Genomic DNA, 23,038 nt, shown 5'->3' with positions numbered 1-23,038 from the left:
TTCTTCAATCTGATCGGTTAATGAAAATGGCACCTGCGCACGACTTTTCAGAATCTATGCTCTGCACGCGCGTAGAGAAAACTATCTTCACACTTCTGTCCTTCTCTGAAAGTCGTTTCTTGTATCAATTTAAACTTGACGTTTCATTAAACTGCCACAAGTTGTCAAAAAACATAAAAATTTATATAGTGTTGTCTCTCTTCTCAACGTTTTGTGAAAAATTTTGCTTGGCACTCTGACGCGTACAACTAACTTGCATGCTAATACAGCGCGCGCATTTTGGGCACCATTGTCAACAAAACATTAGCGATGGCTTTCTTCGTTCCCAGAAACTTGATATCGTTTTTTTTTTTCTTAATACGGTAGGTGAAATATTGCCGACATTTATGGCAAGAAATTGATCCTGAAAAGCCATCTTGGGAAATTCGTGGGCAAAGTATTTTTGCTACAAATATTGAGCATGCGCACTTGTGCTAGGTGTCACATTCCTGACACATGAAAACGGATTTTACCAGATGTTCTCTCCCGAAGAGTGAGAAGATCTGGGTACGAGATTCACCATTAGAAGCAGAAGGCCTGAAACTCAGTCCACCGACTCAAAACGGGGCGTTCCCTTGCCTTGCCAACAAGAAAAGACATGTTGCTCGTCATTATGTTTTCACCCAGTCACGGCTGAACAAGAATAAGAAGAATAAACATTTTCTTTATTGAGTGCCAAAAGTACATGAATGCAAAATCACGCGCTAACCTGAGTATCAGACCTTCAGCTTTCGATTTGTTTATATTATAGGGCTGTTTATGTGAATGTTTTGATTTTGGTTTAAGTCCCTTTTGCTGAAAACTGGTTTGCATACAAACAAAAGTGAGTAAATTGTTTTCCTAACGTTTATTATTTGATTTGTTTCCTATTTTAGAATCTTCCTGGCGAGAAAGGACCGAATCTGGCGCCAAATATTATCCCCGACAGATCAGAACTTAATATTCCACGGGTACGTTATCTAGCTAGCGCTGTCCAGTTATTTATTTGTACAATAAGAAATAGCTCTTTACACAGCTAGTCATCCACACATAACGAAAGTCAGCTACTTGGTTGGTTGATTGGTTGGTTGGTTGGTTAGTTTAAAAGCTACAACCTTGGCCAGATTAAAATGAAAAATTAACCCTCCCCACCTCCCCTCAAAATCAATGATAAATTCGCCCGCAAAGCAAAACGCGCCATTTTTCCATGATTGAAATGGGGGAAGGGATGGTCTTAATTTTTCATTTGATCTGTCGAAGATTGTAGTTATCAAGTTACGTTGAAGCATCGAATCTCAGAATTGTTTTAAAGCCATTTGACATACAATCTCATCTTTTTTCCAGCAAGGAACTCAGGGACGCCGTGGTCGAACAGGACCAATTGTAAGTATTTTGTCATCATCCTGATGAGAAGTTTCAAACTAGCGTTATTTACGAAGATACTTTGGATTTACACTATAGTGAGAACGAGAGAACGAGTGAAACCTCGCCTGGTGCTATGACCCACAAAGGCTCTAGCCTCCCACGCAGATGTCCTTAGGGGTTCGTCACGCGTTTCCTCCCCCACGAAACGCGTGACGAACCCCTAAGGACATCTGCGCGGGAGGCTACAAAGGCTCTTGAAAACTTAACCGTATCTTCTTAACCAATACATAAATTCGATTTTCCGTAACAAGGCGATAATTCTAGTTAACGGTCTCCACCTATGGATTTTCTAGTTGTACACTCCATGGGGAATAACACTGTATAAAGTGGCCACCGTATTAAGTGGCCACTTAATCGGGATCGACTGTACCATGGAATTAAGTAATCGCCTGGGTTTTGTTAATCAGTTATCTGTTAAAGTAACGTTCTTTTCTAGCATCTTTCAAAGCTATCCATATTATTTGCTTTCAAAGAAATTTTCTGGGTTGCTTTGTTGTTTTATTTCATTTAAAAAGTGAGAAAATACTTAAACAGGGGGTATTTAATTTTCAGGGTTTTATTGGCGTTTCTGGAAGGGTGGGAGTAGCAGGCGAGCCTGGAGGAGTGGTAAGTTTTGAATGTTGAATGTTTCGGTTCGCATTGCAAAAAATGCTCATGGTTTAGTAACTGGTAATGCGTTTAAATTCTAAATACCCACAGTTTGAGGTATTCCGGTGCGTAATTGGGCATCAATCCTGGAACAAAAAACATGGCGGAATTTGTTAGAAGACAATGGTACCAAATGGGAGTAAAAATCCAAGCCACATTCACAAAAGGAAATTCTGTTTATGACGATCGACTCATCCCCTGCCCCTCCTTCCTTTGGGTACAAAATTAACCCTATGAAATCTGTTTTTTGTATCCGTGGGGTTCGAAGAGAGGAGGGGTTGGTTACTGAAAGAGCTTAAAGGAAAATCGACTAAAATTCATGTGAGAAGAATTTAGTATGATATAGTACTACTCACGGAAGCGACAGAAATGTTTGGCCAAATTGGCGGAATTTTTTTTCCTTTCGTTTTTTCCTTACTGGGGCCTATAGTTTTGTTACCGTTAAGCGTTTCTATTCATAATGGATTTTGTTTAACTGCAAGTAAATTTTGACTGTTTTCCATAGTTTAACTAATCGAGTCATCCAAGATGACGGCCCTTCAAAAATGACGTAAATCCAACGTCATTTGACGTCATCATCCTTTATTTTTACCTCCAAAGGAAACAGTTTTAGACGGGCTAGTTACCCTTCAAGTGTCATTACCATAGTTAAGTTATGCCCCTAGACTCAGGAACTCCAACAAAACCGTGTTAAGCCACGATCGATTCTTCAACTCAGTCTACGTACCTCTGTCACCTCTTTAGGGCAACATCGGAACGCTTGGCACAAGAGGAGCAATTGGATTACCTGGTCCTGATGTGAGTATCTTCAGAGACATTCCACCACTTAAAAAAAAAACCTTGAAAATCGAGGTTTGGCAATCAGAAGTGTTAGACAATGAGAGTCGACCAAACTGGTATTAAGTAGGTTCCTCACCGATAGGTTTAGGTCCATTTAGCCATTCAGCGTTAGGCAGAATTTTATCCCGATTTTATGGTCCGATGAGTCATGGTAAGATGAGTTCCACTCCTTTATGCTACAATAGCCTAGTACGCGTGTTCCACGAACCTTCAATTATCCTGCGAAATCGCGTGGAATCGCCCAATACTTAGCCGACGAGGTCCCTAGGCCGAGCTGGCTAAAATTAGGCGATATTCCGCAAGATTGACCAGGATAATTGTTTTATTATTCAACACATTGACAACAAAAAACAGATTTTATCGCAGAAAAGTTGAAGACGATCTTTATTTTGCCATTTTTCTCCCCGACACACGAAATTCCATATTTGGGCAGTGTCACAATGTGTTGAATAATAACTTAGGCTATCTGTTGACTACGGGCGATGAATATTCAGGGAACGATGACGATATTTGGGCAGTACAGCTAGTACTACAATGTGTTAAATAATAATACCTAAAAGTCTGCCCTCTCTAAAGTAAGCAGCCTTGTCGTGGCAGCATAACATCTCTATCTTGATCTATTCGTCCATATGTCATTGAAAAAGCGTCACCTGACCCACTAAGTGCAAAGCTACAGCAAGAGCTAACAGTTTTATCCATTTTAGGGAGACCCAGGACCTCGTGGAAATCCTGGACTTCAAGGATATCCTGGAGATAAGGTGAAACGGTTCGTTTCTGGGCCATATGCAGATCAGTATTGCGCAGGCATATTTGAGATCTAAAATGAATGGCCTATCAAGTCGGCATTCAAATTACGTTACATTTCCGCACTCAGCGAAAAATATAGTAGTGTTTAAAAAGATATGGTGGCTTGGTTGTCCGTTGTAAATTCCTAGTCACCTCAATGTGACTTCAAAGCTGTCTCAAACTCGACGTCAATTCACACTAGAGTTCAAACAACGTGGGTCTTGAATTCCGTGCAAGATGTTATGGTAATCCAGAAGAAGTGGCAACTTTGCGTTTATTTACAATGTTTATCAATTTACTTTGCTGTAAATTCTGTTTGTCAGGCTGCATTTTGTGGTAAACTAGTTACTAGCCTTGCTGTCTTATGCACTCGGCTGTTGAGATGAAGAGGTCATGAGTAAAAGAGTGGCCTATATTTAATCCGTGTGGTAAATAAAGAAATTTAAACTGAATGCTTTTAGTTTGGAGAGATGTGCTTGGTTTAACTTTAATAACTTGGCTGCAAGACTGATAAGCGGCCTTGATACTTTCTTTTAAATACCTCATCCCCGGATTCAATGAACATGGCCAAACCATAAATTCTGCCCTTTGGAACTGAAAAAGCACGGTAACCATGGTAGGACTTGCGGCATCTCTATAGCTCTTGATTCATTCTCTTATATTACACTGAAAGGGCAACGCCTACTGTAACGTAACGTAATGCTGTATTCCGCAGGGACCTATGGGAGATTCGGGGCGTCTGGGAGATCCTGGTTCAAGAGGTCCGACTGGCCGACAGGGAAGGACCGGGTTAACAGGGGAGCGAGGCGAAGATGGAGAATTGGTGAGATTTCGATCAGTGACAATTGTGTGCTACAGGATGAGTTTAGGGAAATTTAATTAGAAGTCTGATTTGGCATTAAAGGTTGCTGCTGTTGCTGTTATTGTTAAAGCAGAAGCATTTTTGTCTATCTCCTTTTTACTCTGTGTAAACTTCACGTACATCAGTCTCCGAATACACTTCGGTGAGCAGGGATGGCAGTGGACACGGCGTCATATGTGGGTTGAGTTTGTTGTTGGTTACTTTGGTTCTCTTCCTTGCTCCGAGGGTTTTTCTCCGGGTTCTCCGATTTTCTCAGTTCCCTCCACAAAACCAACACCTCCAAATTCCAATTCGACCCGGAACGCATTAACACCATTGAGTAGAGTTTCCCACTGCATAGACAGCATTTGGTACTCCGTGGGTAAACAAATTGCGTTTACATTTAAGTAGAATTGTCATTACGAGATTAAGTACGAGTAGATCTTTGAAATTGTTACTTAGCAGCAGAGCGTATTAATCTAGCTCGTATTCGCAGTCAGTTAAATCCTTGCGAAACAGTAAAGGTAATGGTGGTACTTTTCTTTATAAAGACAGCATCCAAATAGATCGGTAGCAAACAACTGTTAGAGCGGAATATGTCTTTTTCTTTTCTTTATATTTGCAAATGGAATCTAGGTTCGAACATTACTCGTGCATGTGCTTACGAAACTATTCATTCTGTTCTATCACCTTTTTTTTAGGGAGAGAGAGGAAATACTGGAAGTCAAGGGATAGACGGATCCACTGTAGGTATCTTAATGTTGGCTGTGGGTAAACACAAGGAACCCATAACTTTAAGGAGTAGTTGTGAAATCAAGGTTATTAAAATTAATATCATTTCAGGGTTTATTAACCTGGGCTCGGTAAAGCCGCAGTGTTTAAAGATTGTGACTCCCGGAGTGATATAACGTTTCCCAATAGAGGGTCACGTTGCCGAAAATCAAGTCAATTCATCTTTATTTAATTTAGATCTATTCAGGCAGGGAGGCCCTTTAAGCACTGAGCTGGTATCAATAGATGCCCTGCGTAATTTATGACTACAGCAAAATAAAATGCTTAAAACATGTACAATAAAAACAAAAAGTAAATAAAAATAGTTAAACAGCACATATGATGAAAAACGGTAACTAAGTCTTATAATTAACGATTAAAACTAACTACATAAGTCTAGTAAAATGTTGTTTAAGAAGATTTTTAAAATTCTTTTTTTCTCAGGGCGTACAAGGGCAAACTGGATTACGTGGCCCTGATGGTCCTCGAGGGGAACAGGTAATAAAAGTAAAAAATGTTTCTTACGCCTTATTGCGTGTTCAAAGAATTTTTGGGACTCATATAGCTTTCCTCACTTCTTCCCAAGAAGAAAGAGAAGCCTTTTAAAAGTGTCTGCTAAGAGTACTACGGCGAAGTCGACCGCACTGCCGTCTGTGTTCCTCTGAGTCATAAGTTGTAGCGTTCGAGTGAACCTTATAGCCTGTTTTGTACGTGCGACGCAAACGCAAACGCAAGCGCGCAGGTTCAAGTACGTGTGAACATCGAAAACGCACATGCAAACGCAATTAGCGCAAGAAAATAAAGAATTTTTCCTTTCCTTGCGCTTCGATTGCACATGCATTTGCATTTGTTTCGCGCGTGAACATCGCTTACGCGGGGAACGCAAGGAAGTGAAGCGTGACCTACACTCCATCTCGGTAAACTTCTTTAAATGCGCATGTGTGCACGTTATTCCTAGGCCGGTGTTCGCATTTGCTTTACGAATGAACACCGCTTGCATTTGTGTTTGCGTCGCACGTGTGAACCAGCCTTCTCTTTCAACACCTTCCAACCACATTGCGAGGCTCATCTCAAAAAAGTCTCCGGCTTTCGAATTCATTGTTCAGTGAAAGACAGGAAACGATTTTACACACCGTTTTAATGGATTAAAATTCTTACATTGTTTGTAGATGAAAACGACTTTTATGTTGACATCAGTTTTCAATTTTACGATATAGCTGTTATACCGTGCTTTATTTGAGAAGAGAATCGAAAGTGAAAAAGAAATTGTCCATTTTTGCTTTGCCGGTATGTCCCGTAGGCGAGACAGAATAGTGTCTTTCAAATTCTATCTTATAATGTTATATATCTTTGATCTAATTAGGGTTTACAAGGTTCCCAAGGACCTACAGGACCCATTGGCCCGAGGGTAAGATATATCCTGTATTGATCTAGTGATCTACGATAGCAGTCAAGTCAATGATTTTACAAAGGTAAAGGGGCCCGAAGGAACGCAGATAGAAAGAACAGCCTTCTGGGAAAAAAACATGAAGAACAATGGAAATGCATGTTAATTATACAACTGAGAAATAAGATAATTCATTATGCAGTGTAAATTAAGTGCTGTGAGGAAACCACCTAATAGTTATTGAGCACTGCCCTAGTAAGGAAATGTCGGCCCACAAGGTAAAGAATATATATATTCGACCTCGGTGGGATTCGAACCTATGTTTCCTGGATTTTGATCAGCGGTGCTCTACTAACTGAGCCATTAGGACAGACGGGGGTAGGGCGTGGTTAATTGAGATCATGGTAATTCGCTGAAATGAAGATATGAAGGGTACATGACTGAATGTCGTACCGTACAGGACTGGTTGCACAACTGAGAAATCAAAGAATTAATTCTGCAGTATAAATTATGTCTGTTTGTGTGATTATGCCCAGAATTGCACCTTACCCTGAATTTGGGTTCTTTATATAAGACAGACCTTTTTGCCATTTTCATATATGGCTTCATGTTTGACAGAATTATTTGTGTTTTAGGGTTAGGTTTAAGGTTAGGGGACACTTTGTGTTGTCTATCGTACAGTTCATGCATCTCATTAGCGTGCATTTCTGGACATATCAGTGACAGAGAAAATGGTGTACAGTTGGTCCATTGCAGCCTAATCAGCGGCATTACACACTTTTTTTTTTCTGCCTTGTATTTTGCGCATACGGCAACTGCAATAACTGACATTCTATTTCGTCTACAGGGTGCTACAGGTCCGATAGGATCTCCAGGGGCACCTGGCAATGTGGGGACGAAAGGTACCAGTGGCCGTCCGGGCTCCGAGGGCGAGCCAGGCTATGGGGGAGAGAGTGGGGAGCAAGGACCACGAGGGCCCCCTGGAAGCAGTGGGGAAGTGGGTGAACAAGGAGAATCTGGTGACGTGGGATCTAAAGGAGCTACGGTAAGAGAACAAGGGATAGAGCATCCAAGAACTAATTCATTCAATTAAGGTACATTTAAGCTTGGAAAATCTTGTGCCCAGTTGTTCAAATTCCGATAAGTATTATTTTATCGTTTTAAAATAGAAAATGGACTCTTCAAGGCAGTCACTTCAACCTCGACTCATACTATATTGCTTGTTCAGATGTACCCACGTGATAAACTAGCTATCAGGTTAAATATAGTTAATCTGATAAATATACGTAACCATTAGTTAAAGAAATTGTTTCTCTTAGGGTGATCCAGGACCTTCGGGAGAACAAGGGCCGCAAGGAACCATTGGTAACCGGGTCAGTTTTAGTATTCATTATTAAATCTTAGCGCGTTTTAATCGAGCAAAGTACACGAACAGCGATACTTCATTTACCTCAATTACATCGACGTCTCAAATCGGCTTGTTGTCAATAATTACTGTTCCTTTAATTTTGTAGGGTGGACCTGGCGATTCTGGAGTAACTGGACCTTTAGGAGAGCTTGTAAGAAAAACATTTCCTGGGCATTCCATCATTCTCGCCATCATCCCTACCATACCCATTCCTCTAAAGAAGACTTGAAAATAATAAGTAACCATCTAAATTTACCGAATTCCCCAAACAGTGATACAGGGTAAAATGTACAAGGAAATTGTTTGGATCTGCCTTTTTAGAAAAGCAGCGATACACTGTTTTAAGCGATTTCCCGTTTCTTTTTATATTTATTTGTATCAAGTAATGGTAAGGACGGATTCTTGCCGAAACTTTACACGTCCATGCCACCTCCCAGAAAATACTTTTAAATATGCTAGAAATGAAAGGTAATGGTGTTTCCTTCTTTCTTTTTCACAAAGCGCTGTTCCTAATATCTAAAACTCTTCGCATAAATTAAAAAAAAAACATTTTCAATGGGCAGATGTATTCTTCTGAACAACAACGTGATTTTCCTTAGAGATCAGTAAAAGATCCTCGAAACTGAAGGAAACACATTAATGTACGAAATTGAAACAAATGTTCAACGTGTGGAGGACAGATATTCAGTCTGGAAGTACAGTCGAACCTGTATTAAGCGGCACCGTATTAAGCGGTCACCCTCTATTAAGCGGTCAGTTGTCAAAGTCCCGAAAATTACTTCCCTTAACTTTTTACTGTAATCCTGACCTGTATTAAACGGTCACCTCTATTAAGCGGTCGCGGTCACCCAAAACTAAGTCCCAACGGGCTGATTTCTATTGTCTTGACCTGTTTTAAACGGTCACCTTGTAAAAGGAAACCACTTAAATATGGTAACAAATAGCGTGCCAGGCAATTGAGCTTCTAATGAGCTGCACAATCGTGGTGTTAATGCTCTCCTTTGTCATACCATTTTATCGCCGAACTTTCTTAACCAAGTAAGTGATGTATTCTGTACAACCTGTATTAAGCGGTCACTTAGCCATTCCCCGAGGGTGACCTCTTAATACAGGCTCGACGGTATCTTGAATTTCAACTTTTACGACGAAACCTCGCATTTTTGTAAGAGCCGGAAGGACATTTTCATTTATTGACCCTGTTTTGTGAATATTTCTTTACCACTTAATCTAGCTCTCGGATTGAAAATTGGAAATGAAAATGTAATAATATTTTCTCATAGGGTTCTATGGGCCCCCCAGGTCAATCAGGATCACCAGGAGACAAAGGAAGGCAGGTATAACAGACTGCAAATTTTTCTGTGGCGATTTTTTCAAAAAATTGACGTCATTGTATTTTTTTGTTGTTGTTCACGATTTCTACTTAACGATCGACTCAACACTCACTGAAATAAGTCATATTCCTCATCTAAATAAGTGATTTCTCTAATCATATCAATCTAAGCATAGTATAAGGGAACAAATCAGATGCCGCACAATTGTTGAGTCTTAGAGAGACCGAACCATTTCACAACCGAAATTTCGCTTCGCACAACACAGTAGTATTTAAATTCAAAATATATAACACCACGTAAAATAACTGCAGAATAGTTTTCATTGAGTGGTCACACTTATCAGTGAAAACTACTGTATAACAGTCTTTGTGACAATTGATTCTTATTTTCACTTTTGCAAGCAATTTTTCATTCCTACCATTAATATCCCTCTCAGATGAAAAAACAGTAACAAAGAAATGTACATAGTGAGCATAAATTCTAGTCATTTTAAACTTAGGTTCGACTCCTGATAGGAGCACTTGGATTTCCTTTCCCGAGTATGCCTTTGTCATTCACTGAACAATACATCATTCTCAGTTATTCACCAGGATTAAAATATTCCATCACATTTATTTCCATTGCGCGTATGCCACATACTGACATTTCAATCCGAGCAGTACGCAGGATGTTTGTTCCGTGAACCTAGTTTAATGTCCTTAGCTCCCACGAGTCTCCTGTAGCTCAGTGGTAGAGCATCCGAACTAGTATCAGAAGGTCTTAGTTTGGACTCCTGATAGGAGCACTCGGATTTCCTTTTTCCGAGTATGCCTGTATCATTCGCTAACTAATACATCATATTCTTATTTTAAACTTGTTACTACAGGGTAACATGGGCCGCCCAGGCGCTTCCGGAGCTCCAGGTCTCAGTGGAAAAGCGGTGAGTTTGCATCAATAAATGCTCAATTTGTTTATTTGTTTAGTGTGATTATGTACATTTTTGGTTTTATTTTTAATTGTTGTTCTATTTATTTCCTTGTTTGTTCTCTAAAGGGTGCTACCGGCGTCCGTGGCTCTCCTGGTGTTCCGGGATATGGAGGCTCAAGGGTGAGAAAATTTTAAACTTTTGAACTTATTTGTTTTGAAATGAAGTTGTTTCTGTAAGTGATAGTTGAACAAACAACAGCTCAGCACGAAAAACAAATCATCTGTTACACTTCTGTCTGAAACCGAATGCGTTATTTTTTTAACCCTAGGGAGAAAGTGGACCTCAAGGCCCTACGGGAGCCACTGGTGAACCTGGATTTGAGGTAATGCTCGATAAATGTCAATCAATTTACCATAATCTTGTATCAACCTTTTATTTCCGAAGCACCCTAGCCTGGCCGAAACATGTAAAAATACCACATTTAGTTTCCATAGAATTGGACCACATTTAACGCCAACTGACCAGGAGTCCTCTATAGCTCAGTGGTAGAGCAACCATGCCACCAGCACCTGTAAGGCCATGTCGAGTAGTTGGTTCGACTCTCATTTGAAGGACTCATAATTTTTTCTGATTTTTTTCTACTTGAGAACGCTTGTTCATAATTTCTAGTCTGTTAAATTTGCGATTTTTGTACGTACATCACCTGCTTTAAACAACATGTGAGACAAGACTACTCTTCATTTTTACTTTCAATCATTGTTTTCGTCAGGGAATTGTTGGAAATCGAGGACGGAGAGGGCCTGGAGGGCGAGAGGGCAGTGAGGTAGGTTAAAACAAACTTTCAAAAAACAAAACGTAGGTTGGTCTGTCCCTTCTTTTAGTCCAAATTTCATTTTTCTTGTATGGTTAAGTGTACAGTAAATTTCTGTTATCTGTATTTACATCACAGGCTACCTCGAGCTCTTCCTTATCTCGAATAGGAATTCGTTTACTTTACTACTTTTAACAACAATTTACTACTGGTTGGCGATAAGAAAGATTTTCGTCCTTTACTCATTTTCTTTGTCAAATTGGTATGTGTAAATTGGCCTTAACAAGTGAAACTACGTCCATGTAAACCGCGCTGCCTTAATTGTTATGTGAATATCATAACAATTACTTCAAAACTGATAAATGTTGCCTCCGTGCACCAATTGACAATTATTTTTCCTAGGGTGTAAAAGGTTTTTCTGGAGTTCAAGGACAACAAGGTGACCGGGTAAGGAAAAAGGCATTATATTCACAACTTGTCTTATGAATCACGAATTTATGCAGGACAAGCACTATTTGAAGCTCCAACGGCCAAAAATGGTGCCGATGTGAAGCAGCATACAAAACACATGACACAATACGTATTGCAATTTTCGACCGTTTACTTACTTGTAAACGAGTAAGAAAACAGGCATAATAAGCACAACTTGTCACAACTTTTGAGTCGCAAATTTACGGAGAATGGGTATGATAATTCGAAACAAAAACTATCTAAACGATCACATCACGTAACATCTGAGTTGATTTGATATGAGTTCGGAAAGGAAACTGAAGAGATGAAATTACTAACAAACTGAAGGATATCACACGGCAACGCGAATATATGAATTCTATTTTAGAGTGGTAGAAACAAATTAAATAAACTTCATATCTTCACGCCACCGTGTTTATATACAAAAAAGTCTAAAAAAAATCTACCGCTCGCTTTTCACCGCCTGTTTGCATAAACAATCGTACGCGTGAAAAAGCGCGAAATGAGGTCATCAATATTCTCACTAGTGAGGATATGGAAAATACGCCACTCGGTTCCCGGATGTAGTTTCGTATGAATTTTACGAGTGATATATTTTCCAGTAAAACACCCGTGTCTATACAATAAAGAGTATTATCAGCTCGCAATGCGCACTGCGAATTTTGACCGCTTACTGTTTAGCCTTGATCAGGCGATATAGCCACTGAGTTATGTACTGTGGCTAGGCTCTGTTCAAACATATATAAATAGGTTAAAGGTTTTCGTATCTAATGTCGCTGCATTGCTCATCAGGGTAGGAGAGGCCGACAAGGCTTACCAGGGTTAGCGGGTACTCCTGGATCTCTAGTAAGTATTGCTTCATCTTATTATTAGGACTCCATCATTTCTTATGGATTCTTATCACACCCTTGGTTGTGTATAAACCCCCGCAATGTCTTCTTCCATTGGGTTCGCTAGTTTCCAATCCCCTCCTCTACTGTTAAGAATTATCCTGCCAAATCGCGCGGTATCGCCTGGTGCTTTGCATGTTTCAGTTATTGGATCGAATTCTGCTTTTATGAGATTTTGGGAGCTTGGAATTTGTTTTTGATTTCAGTTTTTTTTCCTTGTTTGTGTCGTTGTTTTGTGGGTAGCAGGTTATTTTCTTTGACATTTAATGGTTAAACTCATTGCCGTTCCAGGGAATGACAGGGGAAGATGGTTTTGCAGGAAAACCTGGAAATCAGGTAAATATCTTTATTTATATGTATTTTATGCATTTCAGTTTCATTTAGAAATTGCTGCTTCTTCGTCTCCTTATTTGATTATTTACAGCTCAGACTCAGATTCTGACTACCCTTAATTATAGCCATCTCCTTTAGCTTTGTTAACCAGACATACGTTGACAGCATTCTTCTTCAGTGATCAACTGTACCCGCAAAATGCATGGATTCTGGTGACGAGGAAACAGAAGACAGAGCTTTGTATTTTCGACATATATCTTCTTGCTCTACAAAATGATTCAGAACATTTTGTACGAGTAATTGAGAAATCAATCAATCAAAATCACTGCACGATTTTTGCGTCTCTCTTAGGAGCAAGCGTCCGGTTGCATGTCTGAAATCCGGGATTCAATTCACGCACCATTTTAGTGTTTCGTCATTGGTTTGAACTGTTTTTTAGTAACTATAACCTCTTCCTTGAGTTACGTTTTTCGAGAAAGCTAGGGGAAAATAGCCGGATTTTGAAAACCTATTCTTGCCATAAGCTACGGTATGGAATTCTTGTAGGCTTCTCGGTTAAGAGCTGTTTGTTTTCTTGGGCTAGCGTTAAAATAGCTTTGATAAGAAAGTAATTTGTTCATGAGAAAAGCGCAGTTTCACGGTTCCTTGTTGTAATTTTAGGGCGAGAGAGGGATGGCTGGATCTGCTGGTGCTAGAGGAGCAAAAGGAGAGCAGGTAAAATACATTCTACTTTGAGAGATGAAGTGCAGATTCGATTCTTATCTCGATAAACGATAACGATAACAATACTTTATTTAACGTGGGATTTACGCTTAGCTTAATCAGCTAGTTTACAGGTAATCCACGGCCAAGTATATACTAGAAATTAGAAACTAAAACTTAAAAAAAAACAATTCATGGTATAAAAACTGTAAAGCTAAGAACTAAGAATCGGATGAAAATAAAAATTCCGATAACAGCTATAACTTAAGCGATCGGATTTTGTTCTTCAATTCATTAGTGCCGGCTTTGATTCTAGTATCATTTGTTAGCTCGTTCCATATCTCCATATCGGCAAAATATCTCCACGATTTGAGACCATATTTAGTCGTGTTAACTTTTGGCAGGGAAAGGATATAATCATGCCGAAGCTTAAGCTTATACTTGGTCGAGCATAAGGTGATTAGATCTCTAATTGCAAATGGAGCTTTGTCAGATATGCCGTTGTTAATAGTCAATAGCACGTCTTGGATTCTTCGAGTTTCCATGGATGGGAGTCTGATTCCATGCAAGATGCACTTTTGCCTTTGAGGATGTACCTCGAAGCCCTTTCGTTGACTTTCTCGATTTGAGCCGTGTTCCTTCTCAATTATATATGGCGTGAGTGTAATTGTCTTATGAACGAGTAGGACTTTGTAGCATTTCACATGTTTCACTGTCACGGTGAGTTTGCTGTATTTTGGTCAAAATTGCTCAAATATCTAACGAAAAACCTTTTTGCTAATATGAAATTGCTCTTAGAACACCGAGAAAAAAATCTTAAGGAATTTCTCCAAGAAAGAACTAACTACTATCATTGTTCACCGACAAGTTGCAATCTTTTCCATCCTAGCCATCCGCAGCCAAAGATATTTACCGCTATTACTAGTTTCTGTGCTCTAGTAGGGTTATTGTTAACCACACTGAACCATTATTTTAACGCTTCCACCGATTCAAATATGTTTTTTTTTTTGGCCATTCAAAGTGACACTAAAATAGGACGCACTGCCTCTTTAAGTTTCCTTTTCTTCACATTATATTTTTAGCTTGATAATTGTTCTGATCAACTCATTGTTAGCTATTGTTCGTTGTGATACGACACTCTCAGAACCATTTCCCCACAAATCGAGACACCACTTTACCATTTGTAGTAAGTCTTTCCGTTGACGACGAGTTCACCAGTAGCACTAATAAACTTGCACTTCCTACTGACCTTTTATTCTTCAGGGCAAAGAAGGGGAACAAGGAGAACCTGGAGAAGCAGGTCCAGAGGGAGAAGAGGTGGGAGAAAATTAATCAGAATTGTATGGTTTATCTGACTTATGTGTCTTCCCTCCTGAGTACTAACGAAAAACCATGCAACACGCTAGTTTAACACAACAGCAACGAAAACGTTACCTGAAGGGAAAATCCACATGCTTAAAACTAAGTTGCGATTATATTTATTGTCAACTCGTTTAATTTGCAAAGGGTGGCCACGGCCCTTGACAAATTAAACGAGTTGGACAACGGTTGAATTATCCAAGCACTAAATTCGTGGAGGAATTAACGTTCAGAAAGAAAAAGAAAAAATGTCACCGCCGTATGTTCAATTAAAAATAAAACCTTGAATTTGGTTGTTAAACGTTGTTTTCCAGAAAACGCCAATGGAAAACAATACCAAGAACTTTGAATTAAAACATTTTGCTTGCCAACGTAGCCATTAGTGTCACAGTCGTCGCTGTTTAGGCTCCCTGTGGAGGACGCTTAGGGCCGAGTACATACAGCTATTCCGATATAACATATTCGTATTCTCTGTATTGAACTGGAAATGGGTTCTTGCGGGGAGGCGGGAGGGATTTATTAAAAAATATATTTACAAGTGAAGAGATTTCCCGGCTTAACGCAATACCGAGAAAACGAATACGGTCTATTCTTGGTTTTCACATGACGTCATAAAAAACTGAAATTCATAACTAAACACAATTTGGGGTTTTTATCTTCATCACATATAAGAAAATCTAAATTTCCATCGGCTTGCTTGTTTTCAGCGGGATAGCATTCTTTGTTTTGAAAATAGAGCAGTTTGAATTTTAGATTTTTGCGCAGTGCGTGACAGAAGGATTGCTGCTCTAAACATGTCACGTACATGAAAACATCGATCCGTCTCGTGTTTTTTTTAGGTCTGATAAGCTAACATGTAATAGAAGCGTTAATGTCAATGTGTGAAAGTTCAGCAGAGAGAAGAAAGGCTTTGAAATAGCCAAGGTAAACTCCAGATGTTTTTGCTGGTTTCCGGCCGCCATGTTGGTGCCCATCAGACGGGGCACCAACATGGCGTCCCATACTAAACTCTTTAATTTTCCGTGGTACATTTTCTCGAATAACTTGATTAGGAGATATCGCACAGCCCTGTGGCTTTCACACGTTGTTTATGTATCACTCTTCTACAACATATCAATTTCTTGACTTAATCTATTGAATGGTTGAGGATTTTATTTTTTCCCTTGCGTGACGATGTGTGAGGTGAAAACCACCTATTAACGTTATCGGATTTCAGAGGCTCGAACTTGCGCGACAAGACCGCTAGTTAGTATGGGTAGCGGTAAATATTTATGGTTCGTGATTTTCAGGTTCGCCAGTGCCATAAGATCAGTGAAATATCATTTAGGGGTGAGCCATAGCTAAGTCCGGCAAATTTATTATTAAATTACCCATATCACCTTGCGGTCTTGTCGCGTAGGCGTTCCGATAACGGTAATTGAACTAGCTGTAAACAGTTCAGCTTACGTTCTACCTGGTTTAAGGTACGGTTAAAGAGAGGTTTAACTGTGGATTTCAAATACCCACTGTTAAGGTTGGGATAAACGTGAATTTGAATGGAATTTTAAGAGGTTTAAAGATGGGATAAAAGGAAGAAAATTGTTTTTGGAACACCAACAGACAGTTGCCCCCAACCCAAGAGCACACCAGGTTGGTAGGGGACTGTTTGGGTGTCCATGTATCAATTTTTAACTTCAAATTCTAATTTTTAAACTACATCAAATCTTAACTATTTCTCATTTCTCCAAATTTTACTACTCTTTTGAGAAAAACTATCTCCTCCCAAATATACCTAAAAATCACCAAAAAATTTACAAAACACCCCAAAACATTGATTTGTGTTATGAGCAGAGCGTTTTTGTATTGCTTGAAACGCGAACGAGATATTTCCATTAAACCGATTTTAAGCGGCGTGTAAACGGCTTTCAGGTGTACCCAAAGGAGGATATTACTATCTTATCGGCATGCACCGCGTAGCAACTATATTATCAAACGGCTGGCCCCACGTGAATTTCATTTTTCAATGGACGCCGTCGAGATAGTAACGCAGCAACTCGAGGTTTTCGAGAAATCGAGTGTTATTTACTTGAATTGCGTGGATTTAGCCGTCGCTATCAGGTAGTCTTCGGAAATGCTGCATTTATAGAGTATAAGATGCTTCTCGGGCACGTGAACTTTCCAGATGAGTTGAACACGCCGCAAACAGTGAGTCAGTGACAGTTTGAAAACGCTCGATCGACCGCTTGAAGCACGTTTCGTGTTTTTCTCGGCGACCTCTTCAGATGTTGACTTGAGGGTAATGGCTCCTACAATAAAACGAAATACATGAAGCGAAAACATGTAGAGAAAATCTCGAATACTAGGAGCTTGGAACATGAGTCCACGGCAATAAATACAGGTCGAATCATGACACAAATCGCGCCAAAAATCCCTCACATTCAACTTCAAAATTTTTGTTGAAAACGTGGAGTCAATAGGAGTCGATCAGCTCCCAGTGAAACTTTGAAATATAAAAGCTAATCTTTGAATATTATAATCCTATTGACTCGTCGTTTAAGTTCCGAAATAACGCATTCAAAATAGGTCATGCATATTCAATAACAACAGTCATGGTTGACAAGCCACGAACAATACGCAAAGTATTGCTGTTTTGAAGAATATCTCTCTCTGAAAAATATTCCTTTCCCTTATTTGAATGTAAATGAAATAAATAAAGATAAATTACTCACCATGGATCATTTGTGATACGAAGAAATCCAGCTCAAACTTGGCCTCAAACACGCGCATTCCTCTCACTGACCGGAAGCCATTTTACCGAAATTGGCGCAAGGTACGATGGGAAGATAGTAATATCCTCCTTTGGTGTACCCCCGCCTTGAACGAAGTCTAAATTGTATTACCTGAAACATGTCCATGGAAACTACACGCAAGCAATCATCCTCCATTCATGATATATAAGAATCGCCGGTTTGCGACAGATGGTTTTACAAACGTAACAAAAGTATAGCAAACAAACATTGTTTTAACAAAATAGGTGTAGTAACAGCTTAGACCGAGCTGCTTTTTGTCATCAATATACGTCATATAAATGTATATTTATTGGGCCCAGTCGACGTGGATAAGCATCAAAAACTTTTTCAAACGCTTGTCTGAAAATGCATTCATGTAGTCGACATGAAATTAAAACTGAAACGTCTGAAAACTAATCTGCGTACACGATTAATGCCCCATTCACACCAAGGCTTAAACACGTTTAAAGCTGTTTAGTTAAACACAGTTTAAAATTGTTTCCTTCTTAAAAGCTGCTTTAGAATTTTTGTCGACTACAGATTTAGCACAAATTAAAGCATAAGTTAAAGTTTACTTGAATCCTTTGTCAAAGCTAATGGTTCAGCTTTTGTTAAACCTGGTTTTATTAAACTTGTTTTGTTGGTGTGAATGGGGCTCCAGACACAAACTTCTAAATAGTCTAGCAATGGGATATTACAGGTTTCCAGGTTAAGGCTTGTATTGCTTCTCTATTCGTGTCGCTTTTATGTGGAGATTCGGTTGAAACGATCTACAAACGGTCGTTTGGACGCAGATTTTTTTTTATCGTTTGTTGTGATACAAAATACTTCCTAAAGCGCAAACGTTGGAAAACGCACGCCCTGTGCACGGGACCTAAAGTCATAGCGCTATATTAAAATGAGACTTTTTCATTACAGGGCGAGCAAGGACCAACGGGTGCTCAAGGCGCACGAGGAGAGGCGGGAGGAGAGGTTTGTTGTTTTAGGCTTTCATTCCTTACAGTTCCCAGGTTCAAACTCAAGAAAAATCCAAAGTTTTATTTTGCAAAATACTGGAAAATTAATGGCACTATTGGAAAATGCTGTTGAAACCTATGATTTGAATCGGTACACCATAGGATTCCACCCACCAGTGATGTAAAAAATTAGAAACACATACATTACACGACGACTGAACTACTTTATGTCTTTGGAAGCAAAACTATTAGTTAAATATACAATTCCTTTCTGACTTCAGGCCAGGAATGTTGATAATTTTTTCCATGATTGTCTTGGAAAGGATTATTTATTTATTTGTTTATTCTTTATTTTCACTACTTAACCCAAAGCAAGTTCACAGTATACTTTATTTATAACCATATGGAGTTTTTCGAAATTAAATTTAAGGCGGCTCTGAACCCCTCTGGTAGAATTTTTTAAACTTTGCAAAAAATTGAATCTAATATGCTGGTTACAGTTCCATAATAAAACAAAATGGGGGTCACCGAGCTCGTTTGTGAGTATAACCACTCAAAGGTAAAATTACGACTGTTTTTGACATGTTGTACTGTTGCTATGGTAACCCATTATGTGGAGGAAATGGCCATAACTTGTTCACCAATATTACTGCTTTTTTTGGTATCATTGTTGCATCAACTGATAAAGAGTGGTAGTATCGATTCGTCAAAGCGTACGTTCTGGAAAGTAATGGACACCAGTGCCAGCCACCTTAAGTGTAACGCTATCACGGAGTTTTAATTTCTTCCCTCAGGGCATAGCAGGTCTCACAGGACCAAGTGGACCAGATGGAGGCCAGGGTGATCCGGTTAGTTGTCATGGAAACTAAGATATAGCAAAAAGCTATCGAAGGTTATGACTTGGCTTCAAGCTCACGGATAACTTCGAGGACTAGTTTTGTAGAGTTCCTCCTAAAATGGATGTCACTAATATCATTAGAAATCAAACACTGTACTAAAAGCTCATTAGCAATAGACTAAGTATTCCGATAGTTGCCCCCAATTTTCAAGGTATATTTGGTGTTTCCGTGAACCTGAAGTCTTCACATAAGGAATTGGAGACACGCCTGTGTATTCTCATTTCACACTACTGACTCATTTGAAAGTCTGGACATAACACAAATGATGGTTTTCATAATTTGGTATTACTAACATTATCTTTTTTTTCAGGGCGAGAAAGGATCTCCAGGGAATGCCGGTTCTGGAGGTTTTGACGGCCGTATGGTTGGTAACTTTTTATTGCCAGTAGACAGCTGAGTAAATACAAATTTAAAAAGAATACTTCTTGATGTAACTTCGTGTGGAACATTTCACGTTCAATAACAGAGAGACAAAGGGGTTACGGATGGATTGTTTCCTATCTTGACACTTCTCTTGATCAATTATGGTTATTGCAGGCACAAACATCATATCTAAATCTTGCTTGTTTTTCTAGGGCTCAAAAGGAAGCGCTGGAGCAAATGGATTACCTGGAAAAAGTGTAACTATCAAATAATTTAAATGTCTTTGGATCTTCCTTCCAAAGTCTTTTGATAAAAGGCTTCTCATTATGTATTACAGTGCAACGACCAGAACTGTGACTATTTTTAATTTTAATTTGCACAATTAATTCGTACAATTCCCTGAGATCGAAAATCAAACCAGGAAGTAACTCAAGTTTGCATTTGAAAGCTAGTGTACCCTCCAAATGTCACTCGATATCAGTGTATTTCGTTGAAACGTGTAAATTTGATAAAATTAGTCACACAATTGTGTGTCGTGCTGAAATTGTTTTCTGATGAGAGCCATGACTGTTTCAGGGAAAAGCGGGTACTCCCGGACTTCAAGGACTTTCAGGCGACCAGGTAAGACCACCTGAAATATAAACTGTATCAAAATATATGTTACCCCAAGCTTCTAGCATGACATTGACGCAATGTCATTTGTGAGGTTTCGGTAACAAAGTATCTTTTTTTTTTTAATTTATTCCTTGGCCATTTCAGTGAAACAGTCGATAAGGAAAAAGTGATTCTGCCTCACCTACCGTTCTTGATTGCCTCTCGTCGCACAAATTTACTATGAATCTAAAAGTCCACAAAGCGACTAATTGTGATACCATCCTTTCCCTATTTTTTTTTTTTTTTTTTTTAATTTCCTCAGTGTTTTTGTTCATACCCTATTTTCTAGTTGAAGTGCTATAAGTCATTGGCGGCTATTTTTGTTTGAGACAAGCCGGGACGGTCTATACCATGTACGCTTTGAATAAATGCAAGCCAATATTGATTCGTTTTCAGGGCGTGGATGGGATTATTGGTCAGCGAGGTGATGAAGGAAAGAGAGGCCCACCAGTGAGTAAAAACTATAATGTTATGTTTTGATGAATGTTTCTAAACGGCCAATTCTTGACGAGTTATCTTCTGGGTAGTTCTTTCCAATCTGACCCCAGTTGTCCAAAGAACGAATAACTTTATCCAGTGGATAAGTCACAGTCTAGCGGGGCAAATGTAACTCCTTCTATCGCTTTTCGCAAGTTTTCCACACATACGCTCTTATTCTGGTCAAAAATTATTGAGCTGTAGGGAAATTCTTGCACACATTTTATCTGGCGGTTAGTGACCTTTCCAGTGGATAAAGTTATCCACTCTTTCAACAACTGGGGCCAGGATAAAATTTATCCGTGGCGAACTCGAATTCGGCTTTCCAGGAACTGAGACCAGTCTTTTAGCTAGAAAATTGGGCGTACACATATCTCCCATAATATTAATGTTTGTAAGATTGAATTTTCAACTTCTGTGAATTTTAAGTTCATTATTTTTTCCCTTTTCATGTGGAATCAGGTCTACTTTCTAAATTGAGAGAGCTATTATCATCCCAGAGCCAAAAATTGTTTCTTTTTCCTGTAATAGCTCAACGCAGGCATATGACGAATGAAATGATTATTTGTAAGTAAACTGATTCAAACTAACTACTCTTCAGTGAAATTTCACACCTAGCTTTATTCACTTTTCAGGGGCCTCAAGGAATTGTCGGCCAAGTGGGTGAAGACGGAAATCGAGGACAAACCGTAAGAAACCGTGAATAAACTTACACCTCTGGTGTGCAAACCGTAAAATGCTGAAGGATTGTCCAAAAGGGTGTAAAGGGAGTCTTCACAAATGATGAGTTACTAGTCCCCTCTTCGACAAATTATACGTTGGCTGTCATGCTGTCATGAAGCTTTTATGCCAAACGCTTTCCAGGGAAAAAGCATTGGTTGACCAGTTAGGGTTATACGATGCCCATTTTGAAAACGTCACAGTGAAACTGTCAATTAACCGAACCTAAAACGGCCAAATAATCATTAGTAATGGATTTAAATCATCATTCAGCATTTTATCCACTTATGGTCTACATATACAATCTGGGATTTTCTTAGGACGCCAATAGTCACTACTTATGTTTCCAGGTTCACCCAAAGAGATGTCACTAAGGCCGAACTTATACTTTCATTGTGAGCCAATTTTTTTGTACAGTTATATTTATTCAAGACAACTTATTTCAGCAAATAATTTTTCAATGAAAATTTATCAATGGAAATTTCACTGTTTTGTACAGAATATGTTATTGACTATTTTCAAAATATTCATGTGCACATGAACATATTTTTTCTCTGACAGGGTCTTGCAGGATCTGCAGGAGCACCCGGACCAGCCGGACGCAAAGGAGAAACAGTAGGGCATTGTATATTGTGTTTTCTTTTGCGCTGGGGAACAAGTTCAATAGAACTCTCGTTTAGTGACTCCTGCGTTTTCCTTTATCTTCATATCTTTGTTCTGTTAGGGAGAAGTGGGATCTGTTGGTAGGAGTGGCAGGAATGGTGCAGATGGAAGTTCGGTAGGTGGCAACATTTAGACATAATCCCCTGAAAGCATCCCGGCCTCTAAATTTAGGGGATTGGGATGTGCTGCTCAGCGATGAGGTCAAATATTCACATTTTTACTCTTGTCTACATATGGCACATAACGCCACAACATCTGGCCGTTGGAAAAGATCTACCTATTAAAAGCATAACACCGTGACCTTTACCTTGCATGGACCAGTATCAGGGTCCTTTGTTTTTTTCTCGCTCAGCCCGGACATTCAAAAGTCAACATTTAAACACAAGTTGAAGAAATACCTATACTTAATTAATTTCTACCTTCCTCCCATCCTCTCTTTAATTTATTATTACTCTTCTTTTTATGTTTCCGTTTTTCTTTCCCTTTTGTTATTGTTCATTATCACTTATTGTTATTTTACCTATCGCGCCACTGTCGTTCTTTTAATCTTTGTAATTTAGCATTAGTTGAGGAAGCACACGCTGCATAAGCCTCATGGTTTCTTTGGGCT

The 23,038-nt window shown here is 39.2% G+C and overlaps 1 protein-coding gene across 2 annotated transcripts in view; it reads left to right on the top strand.

Moving 5' to 3' along the window:
• Positions 1-23,038, top strand: part of LOC146474188 (uncharacterized) — a 53,227-nt gene that overhangs the window by 7,831 nt on the left and 22,358 nt on the right. For both annotated transcript variants that reach the window (XM_085117442.1, XM_085117443.1), the window contains exons 6-36: positions 915-989; positions 1,363-1,401; positions 1,996-2,049; positions 2,836-2,889; positions 3,636-3,689; positions 4,433-4,540; positions 5,260-5,304; positions 5,774-5,827; positions 6,693-6,737; positions 7,564-7,761; positions 8,036-8,089; positions 8,231-8,275; positions 9,405-9,458; positions 10,321-10,374; positions 10,488-10,541; positions 10,691-10,744; positions 11,132-11,185; positions 11,576-11,620; positions 12,437-12,490; positions 12,826-12,870; positions 13,528-13,581; positions 14,833-14,886; positions 18,615-18,668; positions 19,447-19,500; positions 19,862-19,915; positions 20,127-20,171; positions 20,491-20,535; positions 20,965-21,018; positions 21,681-21,734; positions 22,327-22,380; positions 22,490-22,543. In XM_085117442.1, coding sequence (XP_084973568.1) covers positions 915-989; positions 1,363-1,401; positions 1,996-2,049; positions 2,836-2,889; positions 3,636-3,689; positions 4,433-4,540; positions 5,260-5,304; positions 5,774-5,827; positions 6,693-6,737; positions 7,564-7,761; positions 8,036-8,089; positions 8,231-8,275; positions 9,405-9,458; positions 10,321-10,374; positions 10,488-10,541; positions 10,691-10,744; positions 11,132-11,185; positions 11,576-11,620; positions 12,437-12,490; positions 12,826-12,870; positions 13,528-13,581; positions 14,833-14,886; positions 18,615-18,668; positions 19,447-19,500; positions 19,862-19,915; positions 20,127-20,171; positions 20,491-20,535; positions 20,965-21,018; positions 21,681-21,734; positions 22,327-22,380; positions 22,490-22,543 — 1,815 coding nt within the window. The remainder of the gene's footprint in view (positions 1-914; positions 990-1,362; positions 1,402-1,995; positions 2,050-2,835; positions 2,890-3,635; positions 3,690-4,432; positions 4,541-5,259; positions 5,305-5,773; positions 5,828-6,692; positions 6,738-7,563; positions 7,762-8,035; positions 8,090-8,230; positions 8,276-9,404; positions 9,459-10,320; positions 10,375-10,487; positions 10,542-10,690; positions 10,745-11,131; positions 11,186-11,575; positions 11,621-12,436; positions 12,491-12,825; positions 12,871-13,527; positions 13,582-14,832; positions 14,887-18,614; positions 18,669-19,446; positions 19,501-19,861; positions 19,916-20,126; positions 20,172-20,490; positions 20,536-20,964; positions 21,019-21,680; positions 21,735-22,326; positions 22,381-22,489; positions 22,544-23,038) is intronic.

Source organism: Pavona decussata, unplaced genomic scaffold (genome assembly GCF_977016875.1).
Source record: "Pavona decussata unplaced genomic scaffold, jaPavDecu1.1 SCAFFOLD_91, whole genome shotgun sequence".
Classification (NCBI taxonomy): Eukaryota; Metazoa; Cnidaria; class Anthozoa; order Scleractinia; family Agariciidae; genus Pavona; species Pavona decussata.
This window is presented reverse-complemented; position numbering and strand designations above follow the sequence as displayed.